Source organism: Panthera leo, chromosome A3 (genome assembly GCF_018350215.1).
Source record: "Panthera leo isolate Ple1 chromosome A3, P.leo_Ple1_pat1.1, whole genome shotgun sequence".
NCBI classification, from domain to species: domain Eukaryota; kingdom Metazoa; phylum Chordata; class Mammalia; order Carnivora; family Felidae; genus Panthera; species Panthera leo.
Window position 1 is genome coordinate 58908213 of NC_056681.1, and position 16931 is coordinate 58925143.

General features: G+C 46.0%; 1 protein-coding gene across 1 annotated transcript in view; it reads right to left on the reverse strand.

The window, feature by feature from the left end:
- The window catches only part of NPAS2 (neuronal PAS domain protein 2), a 194090-nt gene that overhangs the window by 36962 nt on the left and 140197 nt on the right, over nucleotides 1-16931 (reverse strand). The window contains exons 8-10 of the mRNA XM_042931973.1: nucleotides 15382-15471; nucleotides 5204-5324; nucleotides 4062-4175 (exon numbers count right to left, since the gene is read on the reverse strand). Coding sequence (XP_042787907.1) covers nucleotides 4062-4175; nucleotides 5204-5324; nucleotides 15382-15471 — 325 coding nt within the window. The remainder of the gene's footprint in view (nucleotides 1-4061; nucleotides 4176-5203; nucleotides 5325-15381; nucleotides 15472-16931) is intronic.

Sequence of the window (16931 nt, forward strand, 5' to 3'; positions counted from 1 at the left end):
CATGTGCCAGTTTACCCAGCACGTACCACAGTGGATTTAATCTTTGCATCGGATTAAAGGCCAAAGAAGTAGTGGGAACCCTCCTGGAAGCCATCCCTCCATCTCTGGGGTGGGCTTTGGGGTCAGTGAAGGAGATATCTATTATTAGCTCTCAGTTTTGGAAAAGCCTCATTTCCCTGTGAGTCAAAAGTCAGGTCTGAGCTGGACCTCTGTCCCCTACCACCTGTACGTCCAGGGCTAAGATCTCTGAGCCTCAGTCTAGGCCAACGTACTTTTGTTGAGCCTTACTTATATACCAGGCATGGACTGCATAGGCCCAGGAAGGGGTGCAAAGAGCTCACAGATCAGTAAATGTCACCATCCTTTCCACTCCATTATTGATAAAAATGAGAGCCTTGTATTTTCCTGACAGGTATCAAAAGAGAATGTGCCAGGCAATGCTCCATAAACTCAGCAGCCCTACAGAAATGATAGCACTTTTCCTGATAACGGACCAGGGTAGGGTTTCCTACATAGTTCTTTGAAGTGCGCACAGGGATTTTATTAAAATAAAAGCAATGTTCATAGTCATTTTTCTTCTACACATATTGCTTTGAAAGGTGTGCCATGCCTGGGGACTCAGGGAAGTTGCATGGGGTGGCTTGTGTACAAACCACATTTTGTACTCTCTGTATTTGGTGCTTTGACATTTGGGGCCTTGCTGACCTTGGAGAAACTGCTGCTTTCAGGGTTGGTCAATTCCTAGAAATAGGGTACGACTCACCTTCCAGTGCACCTTTCATAGGCAAACCAATCAATCTAGAGCTCACAGCCCAACCATATCCTTTATGGGGCTCTGACACTCTGGGCTACTATCCACTTGCCCTAATCACTCAGGTCCCTGAGAACTAGAGACAAACCCCTCTACCCAAGAGCCTACTAAAATTATTTAAACCCACCAAACTGAAGTCTGTTTATGCTGCCTCACTCAATCTTTTCTACAGAAACCACACTAGGAGGCTCCTGCCCACATCTCCTACTCTCCCTGCCTCTTGACCTACCCTGGTGCTTCCCCGTGTGGCCTCCACAGTGTCTTGTGCCATTTTTAGAGATCTGTGAGCATAAACCCATTTGTTTTCAAACAAATCTTGGGTATCCTTAAAACAGCGTGGTTCACGGGTGCGGGACATCTGATGTGCATAGGGACGGACATCATGTCCCAACAGCATGCCCAGTGGCAGGGACAGGCCTGTGTGCTGCATCTACATGTTTAATTTCAACATAGATTTGCTTTGCAACATAGCAAAGCACTGGGGTTAAGGGTAGGAGTTCAAGGTTAGAATGTGCACTTCTGATTCTTATGTGCATCAGTTTCCTTCTCTGTTAAGATGCGACGATGCCAATGGTACCACTTATAAGGTTGGCGAGAGGATTCAATGAGATTATCAATGCAAAGACTGGGCCCAGGACCTGGGAGTTAGGAAGCACTCCTAAGGTGAGCTATTTTGATTAACCCATTGTCCAATGTTTATTAAGAAGTAAACCTACAAAATCAAATTTGAAGTATTTCTTACAGTATGTTAAACTCTGTTTTACAGGTAAAAAATAATTGAATATTGGTGATTTCATAGGGTTCCATCTTAGAAATTCATTTCCCTCTGACATTTGTTGTGGTCTATTTTCATCCAAGTGAGAATGATATTTCAGGTTTTCCACCATTACATTTGGAGACTCTTGCCTCAGGAAAGCCCCCCTAACTCTGGTTTGTTCAACAGGCTCTGGAAAGACACTCTGGCACTCTTGGCTTTAAATTTTCCACTTTTCGATGCTGTGTGTTTATAGCAGTAACAGTTTCCAAAAAAAAAGAAAAAAAATCACACATAATTTCCACATATTCTTTCAGGCAAACAAACATTGTCTCAATGTGAAGTGAAAATAAAGCTTTGCTGGTTAGGAAAAAAAAAAAAACAACCCAGGTATTCACAATGAAGTCTGCCTCTTTCCTTGAAACCCTTTAAAATGTGATAAGCGACAGGAAGCTTCAAAGTGATATTCAGCAGCATAGTAAGGGAGAGTTGTGGAAATGTAAATGAACAAAGGATGGGACTGCTGCTCGGCAGCCAATCACAGGTCGGTTCCTTAATTAAGCGGTGCGCCGTTGTCATGGAGACACGTGGGAGCAGCATCCCAGAATTTCCAGTCTTGGCACTCCGGGGGGCCAGGGTGCCTTCCCCTTCCTCGCACGCAGACACATGGGATGTTCTGCTATTCCAGCAGCTGGCACGATGGCCACAGCACACATTTTAAGCAAATTGCAAACCACTGCTTATATGAATTCAAGAATAAAGCTGTAGGAAGGAGCACCGTTAACGTGAGGAGTACCATTACGATTCCTATGGAATGGCATTTAGTATCACAATAGGGCAGTGTTTCTCAAAGTCCATGACCCCTTTCATCAGAGCCCCAAGGTTCTTTCCAATTGTACAATCCCAGCCCCACCCTCAGATCTCCTGAACTAGAATCTTCATTTTAACAAGGTGCCTCACCCAGTGAACTCTGCACCAGGGCTGGCATCATGCTGGGTGTTCTACCAGGCGTCTCGTAGGTCAATTTCTTGAACTAGGCAGCCCAACCAGCTACCATTTACTTGTGTGGTTCATAAAACATTCATCTCTTGAGGTTTAGGAAAGCCTTTCAGATGAGTCGGGTTAGACATGGTCAGGCTTTGGCTTTATCCTGTTTGACCCAGATTTAGGGCCCCACTTGTGTAAGCGGACCTGTCTTCACTTCCAACCACTTAGGAACCCTGTTTGGGTAGGTTCCTAAAGGGCCCCAAGTTAGCCAAGGAGCCCATCATCCAGGCACGAGCCCTGAACGTTAGGCTTGAAAATCACTTTGGCAGGACCAAAGTGTTTAGCATCTAGTTCAGGCTTTTAGACAAAGTATGTATATTTATGCAAACAACATACAACAGAGGATTGTTTGAGGGGGAAGGAAAGATCCTGGTCAGCTTCAGCATTAGGACTCGGGGCCATTATGTTGGCAGATTCTAACGGAAACTCTGGGTCTAATTTGGTGGGTAAATGGACTCCATCGTGGGTCCAGAGGCTGCCCAAGCAGGGGTGCCATCAACTCCCTGGTGTCTCCCTGGTGTCTCCACCTGCCCACCCATCATTTCTGTGCCTCATCTTCCTGTCTCTTTTCCTTTGGTATTTTTCTCCTTTCCTTCCCTCTCTCTCTCCCATCCCTGTCAACTCTTCCTTCTGTTTTTCCCATCTTTGTGGTTTTATGAAATGTCAGATCATTCAAAGTGGTTTGTTTTGTGTTGAGGTTTGAAGAGTGAAGCAAACAAAAGGCAGGCCTTTCTGTGCTGGGCTCCACAGTGGGGCTGTGGGCTGGGGACTGTACTTCGGAATTTCCGCCACCAGGCCTGCCTTCCCATTTTCCCAGGGTCAAAAGGGAAACTGAGGGTGTCAGTCTAGTTTAGGGGTACAACCAGAGCTTGGACCATTAGTTATCTGGATAATTTCAGAAAGTAAGATTTTACACTTGGCTAATCTGCTTCATAATCCATCCAAATGTGGATTTTTCTGGCTCCTCATAAAACGGCCACTTTCCGTGCATTAGGGTCAGAGTGAGCAGAAGACCTATGTGCCAGACCCATGAGAACATGCTCACAGCAGTTCTGGAAAAAGGAGACTAAAGATGCAGAAACCAAGGTTATGGATCTTCATGTCACAGTGAAGCCCTGTTTGGCTGTGTGTAGGCTGAGCCTGTTCTTTATTAACTAGAAGCTGTTTCCCACAGTACAGAACTATTCCATCAGCCTGAAAATAAATACATGAATAAAGTGCATTTCAGTGGGACTTTGTGCACCGGCATAAACAAGTGTGGGAGTACGTTCTTCTCAAACGGGAGACAGCATTTACGAGCACAAAACGCATCTTGGGAACATGCAAATCCAAACGCAAATATGAAAAGCACGTATTCTCACTCCTCCTCCCTCAGGGATTCTTATGCCCCCGTGTGCACGTTTGCATGATAAAAGACACTGCCGCAATTATATGACAATTAAAGCTTACCATTGTTGTAAGAGCGAAAATTTCCTACAAATTTTATGTATTCATAAGTTGGAAATTCCTTTGGGTTCAAGCTGCCTCTGAGAAGATGGCAATAAAACTCTAAATCGTTGTCAGCTGGGCCGTTAAAGGAAAAAAAGAAAAAGGAACATGAATATGACATAGATTCTAGACTAAACAAGTTTATCTTTGTGTAACTCATGGGCTTTAGTCTACACACGGCCAGGACATTTCTCTCATTATGACTGACTTTTGGACATGGTTTTATAACCTTTGCAGAATAGGGGGTTTTCCCCCATAGTCTATATGGATATTTTTGCATTCTGTACTTGGGCCCAATTAGTCTTAATTTGCTCCCAGATGTCTGTGGTTGCTTATGTCGGCATTGATTAGTTCTGGTTGTTTTCATATGGTGTATTAAAATAAAGCTGCTCATATAGAGCTGCTCTCTTTAATTTAATCTTTTCACATTGCTTTGAAGTAAAATCAGATATACAACAGGACAAATTATTCATGGAAAATGGACTAAGGCTTGAACAAGCACGAGGCACTTGCATTGCCTCCATCAACGTACATGGTTCAGCAGGCACCGAGGCCGCCCTTTCCATCCAGGTTGCCAATTTTGAGAAAAACTTTAAAATTCCATAAAAACTGGAAACGTATAGAAATAACCAGATGACAGCCTCGGGAGAGGAGAATTTGGCGTTTTGACCTAATTATTCAGTTTTCAGTTGGATACTTGGTTATTATATACATCTAGCTTTACAGTGCCCTCTAAAATAAGCAAGTCGACTGTTCCCTGATTTTTTGCAGTGTTGATTACCAAAAGACTCTCATGTTAAAAAAAAAAAAAAAGAACTTGTATTACAGGCAAAATGAATTCTTATTCTTAAGCACCATGCTTTCAAATTTTCCACAGAGAAGTTAAATGTCATATGATTCTACTACATACTACTACTACATAAAACTCTAGTTTTAGCTTTAAATTTCAAATAAAATATACCTCTAAGGACTTTGGAAATACTCTGAGTCACAAGGAAAGCTGTTCTTAAAATTAGTTCTCCCTCTCTTAATTCATGCTAACCTCCTTTCCAAAGTAAAATTCTTATCTTTGTATCTTGTAAAACCAGTAAAGGTAAACTTACATTTTAAGTATTCTGGGGAGGGGGAATCTGTCACAAGCATATGGGAAGAGAGCATTTTATAAACTTCTGAATGTTCTTGTTCTGGAAGAAAATTTAATAAATTCTGATCCATGACATCTGACTGAAAAAGAAAATAAAGAACAAAGGTACACACTCAACGAAGATGAAAAACAAAAGCAAAACCAAAACCTGGACATTCAGGACCATTTAGAACTGATCTCTGAAATGAAAAGTCCAAGATCTGATTTTCCACAAAGACTCTCAGTTCCATCACTCTGTAATCCTGGATTATAATCTAGAACGTGTCACTTGTTCCAATGCAAATGTGTTATGGTATTGCCCAAGGGCCCACGAGAAAAGTAAGAGTTAAATTAGACAAATATGCAGACAGTCCCACTCTTCCTGGAGGAGCCCCACCTACCAGCACTCCTGTGTTCTGGCTGGGGCCCCCGTGTGAGCCCTGTCACTCGTGTGAAGGGTTGTAAATAATCTGTGGGGTTCCTTTTCTGACCCCCATTTCCGAATGCCTGTTTACTTCTTAAGATCCCTCCAATCGAAGGAACTGCACTTTTTTTCTGAGTGCTTGGGCACTGCGCATACAAAATGAGTAAGATGTAGAATCTAGCTATAGCATTGTCCAATACAACTGTCTGTGAAGATGGAAATGGTCTATAACGTGCGCTGTCCCTTACAAGAGCCACCAGCTACGTGGCTATGAACACTGAAATGTGGCTGGTAGGACTGAAGACTGAATTTCTAATTGTATTTAATTTTAATGATTTTAATTGGAATTTAAATAGCCACATGTGGCTAGTGGTTTCCATAGTGGCTAGTGCAGGTGGAAGCTCACAGAGGAGAAAGAGAAGACAGGCACGTCTCTTGCTGCCTTAGTCTCCCTCGATAAACTCATGCTTTCATACATTTTTGAAACATGACCTGCAAACACTCTTAAATTTGTATATCCAGGCAACTCTCTGTTGTGTGCCCCCTGAGAACCTGAGATTCACATGCATCCCTAATGTCCTCATTCTTTTGCGCCCATATCTCCTCTTCCCTCGAGCTCAATGTCCCGATGCCCGGTATTGCCAATTGGTCACTTGCCCATCCCAGACACCTTGGTGGCATTCTCAACGTCTCCCCTTCTCACCCTCATCTTCACATCCAAATGATGTTCAAGTGCTGTGAGACGTTCCTCCCTCAAATTCTCTCAGATCTCCTCACTTCTCTATTTCCATGGCCTCAACCCCCAGTCTAGATCACCATCATCTCTTATCTGGGGAATGAACTGACCAAACTGGTCTTCCCACATCAACTTTTGTTCCTGTCCAACTTATTCTCCATCAGCAGCCAGAAGGAGCCTTGTATCATCAGATCAGGTCACCCCCTTGCTTAAATCTATCTAGCGGCAGGGCACCTGGCTGGCTCAAGCCGTACAGCATGTGACTCTTGATCTCAGGGCTGTGAGTTTGAGCCCCATGTTGGGTGCAGAGCTTACTTAAAGACAAAACAAAACAATACAAAACAAATCAAATACTGTCAGTCAGCTTCCAAATGCTCCCATGACAAAGTCTGAACCTCCCCATTCACTTCTGAGGCTGCGTATTACCCACCCTCTAAACTTCCTTCTTTCCAGTCTACCAGGTTTGCTCTTCCCCACACTGCACCCTGAGGCTGGGACATCGTGCACTGCTCCTTTTGTCTGGCTAACTTTTGTGCATCCTTTAGGTCCCTGCTTTGAAGGCACTGCTTCTGAGAATGCATGCATAAATGCCACCCTGACTGCTGTGGCTCTGGCCTCTGAAGCCCCTTACTATGCACCATATTGAAACCGCTGGTGAAGGGCAAGTCTGCCTAGACCACACTGGCCTGTGTCACGACAAGGTGGGGAGAACCCTAGAGGTTGGGACTGAAAGCTGGCTCTACCCCCTCAGGGCTGCGCTTTGCTCAACCAAAAGAGAAGGAAGCCAGGAGCTACTGGTCAAAGGGCACAGAGCAATCATTCAATGGATGCTCAGTGTGATTAAGTGTTTAATAACCCTTTAAGAAAGTTCTTGAAGTTTTCTTGTTCGTTCACATGCTGATGTGTATCCTCTGCCTGCCCCATCCAACAGGAGCCCCAGGAGAGTAGGGGTCCTATCTGCCTTCATCTTGATATGCCTGACATCTAATGGTGCCTGGCCTTAAAAAAAAATGCATTAACTAGCTGAAAGAAGTAAAAGGAGTAAAAACAAGACACCCCTAGAACACTGAGCATGGTGTGCTGAATCCAATCACAAGGACCGAGAGGCTTTCAGGGAACAATTCCCACAGGCAGGGATCCTTGAGTGGGATCTGGGGGACAAGATGGCGTCTTCAGGGCAACCAGGGTGCTCTAGGCAGGGGGCACAGCATGCACAGAAACATCACAGGGGAGGGAGGAGAGCAATGGAGGCAGGGGTTGCAAAGGGAAGTGAGGCCAGAGCAAAGAAGGTTGCAGAGGAGAGAGTGCCCTGTCCTGTGTGCCTGGGATGGGGAGATGGAACCCACTGAGGGCCTAGAGGAAGGTACTGTACCAGTGCTTTAAAGAAATCCCTTAAGGTTTCTAGTCTGAGGAGGGAGGGAGCACAGGAAACCAGATTAGAGATGGTCAGAGTCTGAGTAGGCACAGGGAATGGGGAGATGTAATGCACAGGAGAAGGGAGAGTCCAAACAGGTCATTCAACAGCATAATCCACCCAACACTGAGGGCTACTGTGTGCCTGCCAGCCACTGCCTTTGGCACTGGGAAGAAACACAACAAAGCAGGCAAGCCCCTTCCCTTTTGCAGCCAGCATTCTAGAGGCTGTGAGGAAGGGAGATACCAACTTGGTGGCTGATGAAGGACAGGAGGAGGAAAGGAAGGGACTCCCAGCTCCATTGCACCCTGGCTTGGCTTGATCTCTATTGGCAAAGACTCTGCAAACCCTTCACTAGCCTGTGCTATCATTTTCTCATTCAGGCTTTCTCCAAGTTCCTTCTGATGTTCTTGATTTTATTGTAAGCACATTCCCTTTAGTTTTTTAGATGCTGACTAATGCTCAAAGACAACAGTATTCTTTCTTCTTAGAGACATTTCAGATACAAGAAAATGATGACGAAGTCACTCCATGGCCTTTTCTTGGAGAGCCAGGTGGAAACCCCTTCCCCTGATGTATGACAGGGAGCAGGGTTACAGGGCTACCTGACCTTGTTGCTCCTGTGGATGGCAGTTGGCAGGTCACAGGGGGCACCTCAGGCTACAAGTTCTGCATAGAATAAAGGTGAACCCTGGATGGAGATTGGTGGGAGGGGGGAGGCTGTGAGGATTATGAGTCAATACATGCACGTAAAGTGCTCAGAGCTGTGCTTGGCACAGAGCAAGCTCTCTCTCTCTCTTCACTGTTATATTACTATTATGCCATTTCAACATAACAACCAACACAAACAATGATAATTTGAAAATTTAAACCCTAACGCTTACCGGAGAGTAAATTATATATGCAATTGAACTGTCCCTTGAATGAGCTGAGCTCTGCTTATTAAAATCACAGCAATTACAGAGACAAGGGAGGGCATTTGCCATCTGCAGCTATCTTCATAGCTGAATCACAGTGTCTAGAACATCATTTACCTGTTGGAGGTGGAAGGTTCTCATTCTCAACTTACTGGGATGTCCTTGGCTGCTTTATCAAGAATCTTTACCAAGAATACTTTCAATACGAATGCCTATTCCTAAATTCCAAATTGCATATCTCCCATGTTTCTTCTTGGGGCCCCATGGGGGCCTGGGGATGATCTGGAAGTGCTTCGGGAGGCAGTGAGGCATTTTCCTCTCACCCTACAAACCAGCAGCACCAGATTAGTCCTACCCAGCAAAGTTAAGTGAGAGCCTGCACAGGGAGCACACAGAGGCTGGCCAGCTGAGTTGGAAATGAGCTGGGTGGACACTCTGTCCAGCAATGTCCCAAACGGGCCCTGGCAGTTCTGGCTGGAGATGTGTTGGCCACAATTGCAAAGGGCAATTGTGGGAAGTCCTGGAGAAGCTTCATACTGCGAAGAGGCAGGAATGAGCTCAGGGAAGCAGTCAGGCCCTTGATCTCCCTAAGGGGCCAGGAAGCTGGAAGCATAGTCGATATGCTTTGATGCAATTTAGATTCGGAATCAAACTGATGGCCAAACAGTAATGCTTTCAGAAGACAGCACTGCAAGTGGCTTTGACCTTAGAGTAGTGAAGAATTAATTAGGGTATAAAAGGTACCAATTATGAAGAATCTCTATTCATGAAAAGAACCGAGAGAGGGAAAGGTAAGCCACAAAATGAGAGAATATGTTTGCAACACACACACCATGGTGTTAAGTCCTAAAATTAAGGTTCACTGTTAACTGCCGCCTTGTCACCTGGCAAAATCGGGAGGGCCTCGATTTTGCACAACTGAAAGTTCTCCTTCACACTCTGGCTCCATGGATAAGGTCCCCTAGCTAAACAGTGCTCCTTATCAAGGGGGACAGGCACAGTTCCTGCTCATCCCTGACTAGAGGGTTTAGTTCCCTGCCAGCCTGTAGAATTATTCAAACAAGCCAGTCTCACTCCTGTGGGGATCAGGGAGTACCTCACCCCCTTGTTACTAGGAAGCCTGCTTCTCACAGCCCCTGCTGGTTCACTGTTCCAGAGCGCGGCCCCGTGTGGCCGTGCGTCCTCGCCCTCCAGGTTGTAAGCATACGTGACTTAAACAGCTATTGAGCTCACGTGTCCAGTATTGGGTGTTGTGTGTTCCACCGAACCTGTATCCCTAAGGCAGAGTGAGTAGGAGGCAATTCAAATGACCCCTGACACAGGACGAGTATTGAGAACATGGAAAGAATGCTTACAAATCATTACAAGAAACAAACTAGACAATCCAGTAGGAAAATGGCAAAATACCTGAACAAGCACCGTGTTCACAAATGAGGAAATCCAAATGGCTAACAAACATATGCAAAGATGCTCCATCTCATTAGCAATGGGGGAGAGACACAAATCAAAACTCCATGAGATGCCGTCATGCATTAGGTTGGCAAACAGTAGGAAGCATGACAATCCAAGTTCTGTGGCACGGAGCACTTGGAACTCAACTCTGCGGGTGGAGGGTTGATGGGTGCAACCACTGTTAGCAACCTGGTATTACCTAGTAGCGGTGAGGGTGAACCTACTCTATAATCCAGCAATTCTACACATAGTCCCTATAGGATGCTTGCAGATGTCCATCAGGAAACACACGCAGCATGTTCACAAAAGCCCTAAGACTTCCGAGCTGGAACAGATGCAGAAATTTTAGCCCATTCCTCCAGTGGAATACTGGGCAGCAGTGAAAATAAACCCATGACAGCCACTACTAACAGTGTGGGATGGATGGATCTCATAAACCATGTTGAGCAAAAGGAGTACATTTCCTATGGCTCTATTCTACATGAAGTTAAACAAAAGGTAGTACTAAATTACAGTGTTCAGTGACAGATCACAAGTTGGTAGAACTGCAAAGAAAAACAAGAAAGCAATGATCTCAAAAGCCAGGAAGATGGTCACCTCTGGCTGGAAGGTGGGGGTATGATGGGAAAAGAACAGACAGGAGCTTCCACGGTCCTGGCTATATTGTTTCTTCACCTCAGTGACAGCTACCTGTATGTCCCTGCTCACTTTATCGTCAATTTAAAAACTGAATGTATGTTTTATACATACTTTTGCACGTATGCTTTATAAAAATCAAAAGGCACATTAAAATAAAAACAATCTAACTGGTGACCTGGACTCTTTCAACCTGTGACCAACTCTGAGCTGCATGTAGCCACACCTGCCACACCCCTCCTAGACAGAGGGACCCCCAGCTTGGCCCCCACCAAGAGCCACCTTTGACCAGGTGACTGGGATCAGGTAGGTTCTTCCAGCAGGTGAGGGCAGGTGGAGGGGGAAGGGAGGGCAGAGCGATGTTTCCTGGAAGGTGTTTCACGGACTTGCTGCTACATTGTGTGGTAACACAGCCCAGAGCTCTGTCTTTCCTATTCATGACCTCCTCTCCCTGCTGTGACCCTCACCACGGGAATTTGTTCCCTTATTCCACTTTGATCTTGCACTGCTTGCTGGAGCTTAGGAGAACCAGCATTCCACAGAAGTAATTTTTGGTCTGTAGATTTCTCCAACTTTATAATCACTATGCCCCAGATTATCTCCCACTGGGGAAGTGGTGTTGTCCACGCCCATGTTTCTCACTTCTGAGGCACTTCCCAGAGCTGTTTGCAATTGCTTCTGAGGTAGCAGCCCCATTTAAGACCTCAGCCCATCACCCAGTGAACACTTAGCCACATGGGGTCTGTGCTCAGGGCTAGAGACAGGACTTCTGCTTTATGAGCCTAGCATGATCCCCCTCATTCAGCAAACATTGCAATCATTAACAAATCAAAACAACCACCTGGGAAGATTTTTTAGAAACTCAAACAAAAGTCCAAACAGGAAACACAGATTATGCCTACTTTGAGTCTCTCATTTGGTTCTGCCTCAGCCATATGATTCTTTCCCAAGTCTGTCAGAGGCATGTGACTTAGAGTCCCTTAGATCTTTCCTGGAAAGTTTTCATTTCGGAAGCTCCCTCTAGCCCTTGGTCTTCCATCTGCACACTCATCCGCCATGCCCATGTTTCTTCTTTGACCACCAGTGTTTGTTAATTCTAGATACTGAAATGTACTGGTGTCGCCACCACAGGAAAGTTTTGACTTTGTCTTAACATCATTTTCTTCTTTGAGCTATTTTCTTCTTTTTTTCTCTATCAAGTTGGGAGAGAAAGTTCTAGCATGTTTCAGCAGAAGATTGCTATACAGAAATCTATCACGGGAGCTTTTGCCATGTCTGAGTTTCTGGTAGTAGGAAGGGGACAGAGAGACTATAAACCTGACAGTCTCAAAATAGAAAGGAATTCTTGCTGCTTTTTGTCCCCCAACCTTCCCAATCATGGATGGGCCTCCAATCCCAGGCCACGCAAGTGATAGTGGGACCTAACCCCTGGTGTGCCAGCCTTTGATACCGATGGGGCCCTGCTGCCGGGGCCCACAGCCTCCTGCTCCCTGCCCACACTGCGTCTCTGTTGGACGTGCCCTCCCTCAATGGCCACCTCTCCCACGAAGACTGACCACTACCTTTCAGTTCTCCATCCTCTCTTCTTAACCAGTCTCCCTACCCTGAGAGTACACCGAACTTTACTCTGTCTTATATAGAATTCTGAGTAGTGGTTAAGCAACCAATCCTAGAGTCAAAATGCCTGAGTTCAAATTCCAGCCCCACCACTTACTGGCTATAGAACCTGAAGCTCTCTGTGCCTTAGCTTCTTCATCTTTGAACTGGGGTAAGTACCTATCTCACAGAGTCATTGTAAGAATTATAAGGGTAAGGAGAGCGAATGTGATATAGCTCTAGCTCTGTGCCAGGTACTAAGTGCTTTACACATATTCACTCACGGGAGGCACTCTTAGTGGTGCCTGGCACATAGTAAGTGCTCAATACTTGTTGGCTATTTTCCGATTAGTCCCTAATGGTTTTATAGGTGAAATCTCTCAACAAAACTGCAAACCCTTAAGGGAAAATAATCTCACGTGGGCCTTTCGAAAGGCTGCATTGTCTGTGGACAAGTCCTCGGCTCATGCTGAGTAGTAACTAAGTCAGACTCAAAGTGAATTAAACCAAAAGCAGAATTCCCAAATGACAACTCCAACCCTTGGCATCAGGAATACACTGGAGCCAAGTGGTGATGAGCTTGGGCTCTGCAGGCAGTCATGTCTGGGCTAGGCCCTGCTCTACACCTCACTGGCCAGGCCACCTTGGGTTTCCTTCTTTGTAAAATAGAGGGGATACAGGTATTCTTGGATGGGCTCCTCTGCTGAACCAGCCGGTGACTGATTGGCACCTGGGAAGCATCCATCCTTAATCTCCCTTGTCCACCCACGAGAACAAAGATGCAAGCAAAAAAAGAGAAGAAGGTGATGCTCTGGATAAAAACTGGATAATATAAGTTAAATAGAAGTTAAGTTTGGGGATTGCCCATCCTGAGCTCACCTCCCCTGGCGAGATTTTAAGGGCTGACTCTATGTGTGTCTGGGTGTGGTCTGTGTATTGACAGATGCTCATGATTCATATGAGTCTCTAGCATTGATAAGCCAGAGACAGGATCATTTCTGATCCTTCCAGAGTTACAGAATCATTCACATAGGTGGTCCTAAAATGCTCCGTAATTTCAAATCAGAATTCCAGACTTACTTTCTGACTCCCCTCTGTCATGTATAGTAACTGGGTCATCAGATAATTACTAAAGCATAAAGCAGAACAGAGCAAATCCTATTTGCCCAAACATCTCTGGGCTCCTACATCTCATTCCTGGGTCATTAAGGAGGCTCCATGTCATTGCTTTCAATCGGTGCCTGTCATGACCCCAGTCCACCCCTTCAAGACAAAACACAGACTCCTCCAAAGAAGCACCCATCACTTCTTTTTCCTCAGCCACCTCAGGTCAGCCCAAAGAAGCTGGGCTGATTTGGTGGGATCACTTCTGTGTTCCTCGTATTGGCCTCATCACTATTCTAGCCTCAGATAAAACCAGGGTGAAACTGTGCTTTTGTCTCCTTGGGACTCAATGAGAACCAGCCTCTCTGACAGCTATCAAGAGGAGATAGCCACCCCCCCCCCCCCCGACCAAATTCACTTGGAGATGGTGCAGGGAGTGGGCCAAAACACAAAGGTTAGACAGATTATGGGGTAATTCAAAGGCATCTGCCTAGCAAGGTAAAAACTCCTTTTCTGGGCTACGTCACACAATGACCAAGCAAAGGAAAAATGTGGACAGTGGCTTTGATCTCCACACAGTGTCATTTGCAGAAATGATGCAATGGGGAGTGGCTTCCGAGGACAAGTGTAACCCAAGACAGTGTGGAATCCTGGGCCAGTAGCAAAGCTGGGCTCATCACCCCAAGGAAGCAGAGTTGCTCACAGAGCAAGGCCACACTGCTCTCTGTCAGGTGCAGCTAAGGAGAGGCGGCCATGGTCCTCCAGTGTCTTCCTAGCCCAGGATTTCCTTTGTACAGGAACTAGGGGAAGCAGTTACCCTCCTTATCACATCTGCTGGCCACCCACCCACCCATGTACGGGGAGTGGGGAGTGGGGAGTGGTGGGGTTAGGTGGTCTGGCAGGGCTTGTTGGGAGGAGAGAGAAGAGAGGTTTTTATCTCATTTGGGATGCTCCTGGTAGAGCTGTCATTCAAGATCACACTCTGTAGGAATAAATAATGGTGTGGCAGGAAGTGGAAGGCTGGCCAAACGCCTTTGAGAGATCCCCAGAGGTGGACCCTCCACAGGCTAGGTGCTGCTTGGTGAGTGGGTGTTAGCAGGGTTCCAGGAGGACTTATGCAGAGAGGAGGAGGAGAGGGAGAAAGGAGGAGAGGCAAAGAGGCAAGAAGGTAGCAAAAGAAGGAGGAAGAAGGGGAGGGAAGAACATCTAGGATGGTTTTTGTCAAGCAGCACCCACCCCCACTCTGAGCCTCCACCTGGCTCTCCTGGACAGCAGGGCTTGTCCTGCTGCCTACACCCTTCTCATTCCCCAAGGCCTCCCTGGTCCAACTACATCCTCTCAGAATAGTTCAACTCTCCCCCCACCCTCCATCCCCCCCCGTCACAGATCCCTTACTACCATTAAGTGTCATCACCCACTTGTGATCTCAGACATGTCCTCAGTGATCCCCAAACCACACCCCATCACCATCCATCTGTTGTACATTCCTCCACCAGCTCTGCTTTGACCAGGAAGTCGGCTTTTCCCTTGGAGGGACACCCATCAGCCTCGGTACAGGCTCTAAGATCTGCTAACTGTGCTGGGACTCTCTCATCGGTTCAGCTGCTGCATGGCTTCTGGGCCACAGAGGGTGAGGACCTGCTCCCATGTCCCCCTGACAGGTCGGGGTTTGCCAAGATCTTGGTGCCTCGCTTGTTGCAGAATGGCACATGCCTGCGTCTGCCCTTCCTCTAGAAGGGAAGTTCTTGCTGAGAACACCATTAACTTTTCTTACGCACAGACCCCCTCATACCTACGTCACCCCTGATCTGAGATCTGAATGGTTCTCAAGGTAAGATGATAATGTGTACTGGCAAAGGTCAGCAGAGCAGACACTTACCGGTAAATGCCCCAGGAGAGGCGTGATACTGTCTGAAACATAGAGGATGCTGCCATCCGTGGTCACTGCGATGATGAAGCCGTCTAACGCCTGCGGAAAATGCAACAGTGGAAGGCTCCTTAGCCGTGCTTTTATGGAGGAGGATGTCACTGAAGCAAAGGACCCCCTGTCACGACACTGACTTTGTGGTGTAACTCTTAGAATATTTCCACAAATAACCTCGCCGCACTTTTCAGCCTTGCACAGGAGGATTACGTACGCGGATTCGTCTAGCCTAGGCAAAGTGCTTGCCAAAGCAGTAAAGGACTCCCTGGAATCCTACCTGTTGATATCATGAGACAAAATTTAGCCATGGAAATTACCTAAGTAGTGTTTAATGATAAGCATCCCGTTGGGCTAAATCAGAAACACCTCAATTACCATTAAAAGATGTCAGTGATATTGTATGGTTCCCATCCCTCTACCGTCAATATGGCTTTGAGTTCAGCAGGAAACATTTACCGGAAGATACTGGACCTAACAGATGCATTAACAACTGTCAGTCAGGGTCAACCTCTGCCTTCATTCATTGCCATAGGAGGAATACCTCCTGGAGGAACTGTTTGTAAAGAACATTCACATTACTTACTGAGTGTCTACTGTATGTGAGGCATGCTGCTATAGATGCTTCTGATAGGAAAGAAGGGGTAGAGGCTGCCAATGTTTTTCTTTCTTTCTTTCTTTCTTTCAGAGAAAGCGCAAGTGGGGGAGGGGCAGAGAGAGGGGGACAGAGGATCCAAAGAGGGCTCTGAGCTGACAGCAGTGAGCCCGAAGCAGGGCTTGAACTCACAAACTGTAAGATCATAACCTGAGCCGACGCTGGAGGCTCAACCACCTGAGCCACCCAGGCACCCCAGCCGTCAACATTTTCTTACAGACAGCTTTGCGGTTTTGTTTTTAGATTCTTTACTGGATTCTCATGATGCTTTCATAAGATCTGCAAGGTGATTTCTAAAATTCAGACTATGTAATTCTGAATGGGGTCCTCTTGGCTACAGGCTATATAGGTGCCCAGAATAGATGGAAAAGATTAAAACAAAGCCCATCTCACCAGAAAACAAATCTCTGAGGGAGTAAAAGGCTCAGGTGGATAGTTACTGTAAACCTATCACTGTTGCTTTATCAACAGTATCTTTGAAGTAACATCTTCTCTGAATGTGAGGATTTTTCTGCTTTAAAGGGGGAAAAAGCCACACTGAAATATGTGCTTAGGAAGTTTTGGAAACGTTTTGTATGCATTCACCTAGTTCCTCCCGGGTGTTACTGGAGGTCTGCACTGCCAAAAGGGCATGCATTGTCTGTTAGGTGGGTGCAGCTAAGTGCACTGCAGCAGGAATCAGAAACAGTCCGCTAACTGCACACAAGAGGCACTGTGCCAAAATGGGAGGGAGTTCTCTTCACCAGGAAAATGCACACTAGGGTCATGTGTTATTTTATACTTACATATGGCAGGATATAAGACTGAAAACTATATTAAAGCATGTTTCTTAAGGACCTCATCCTTTTGGATT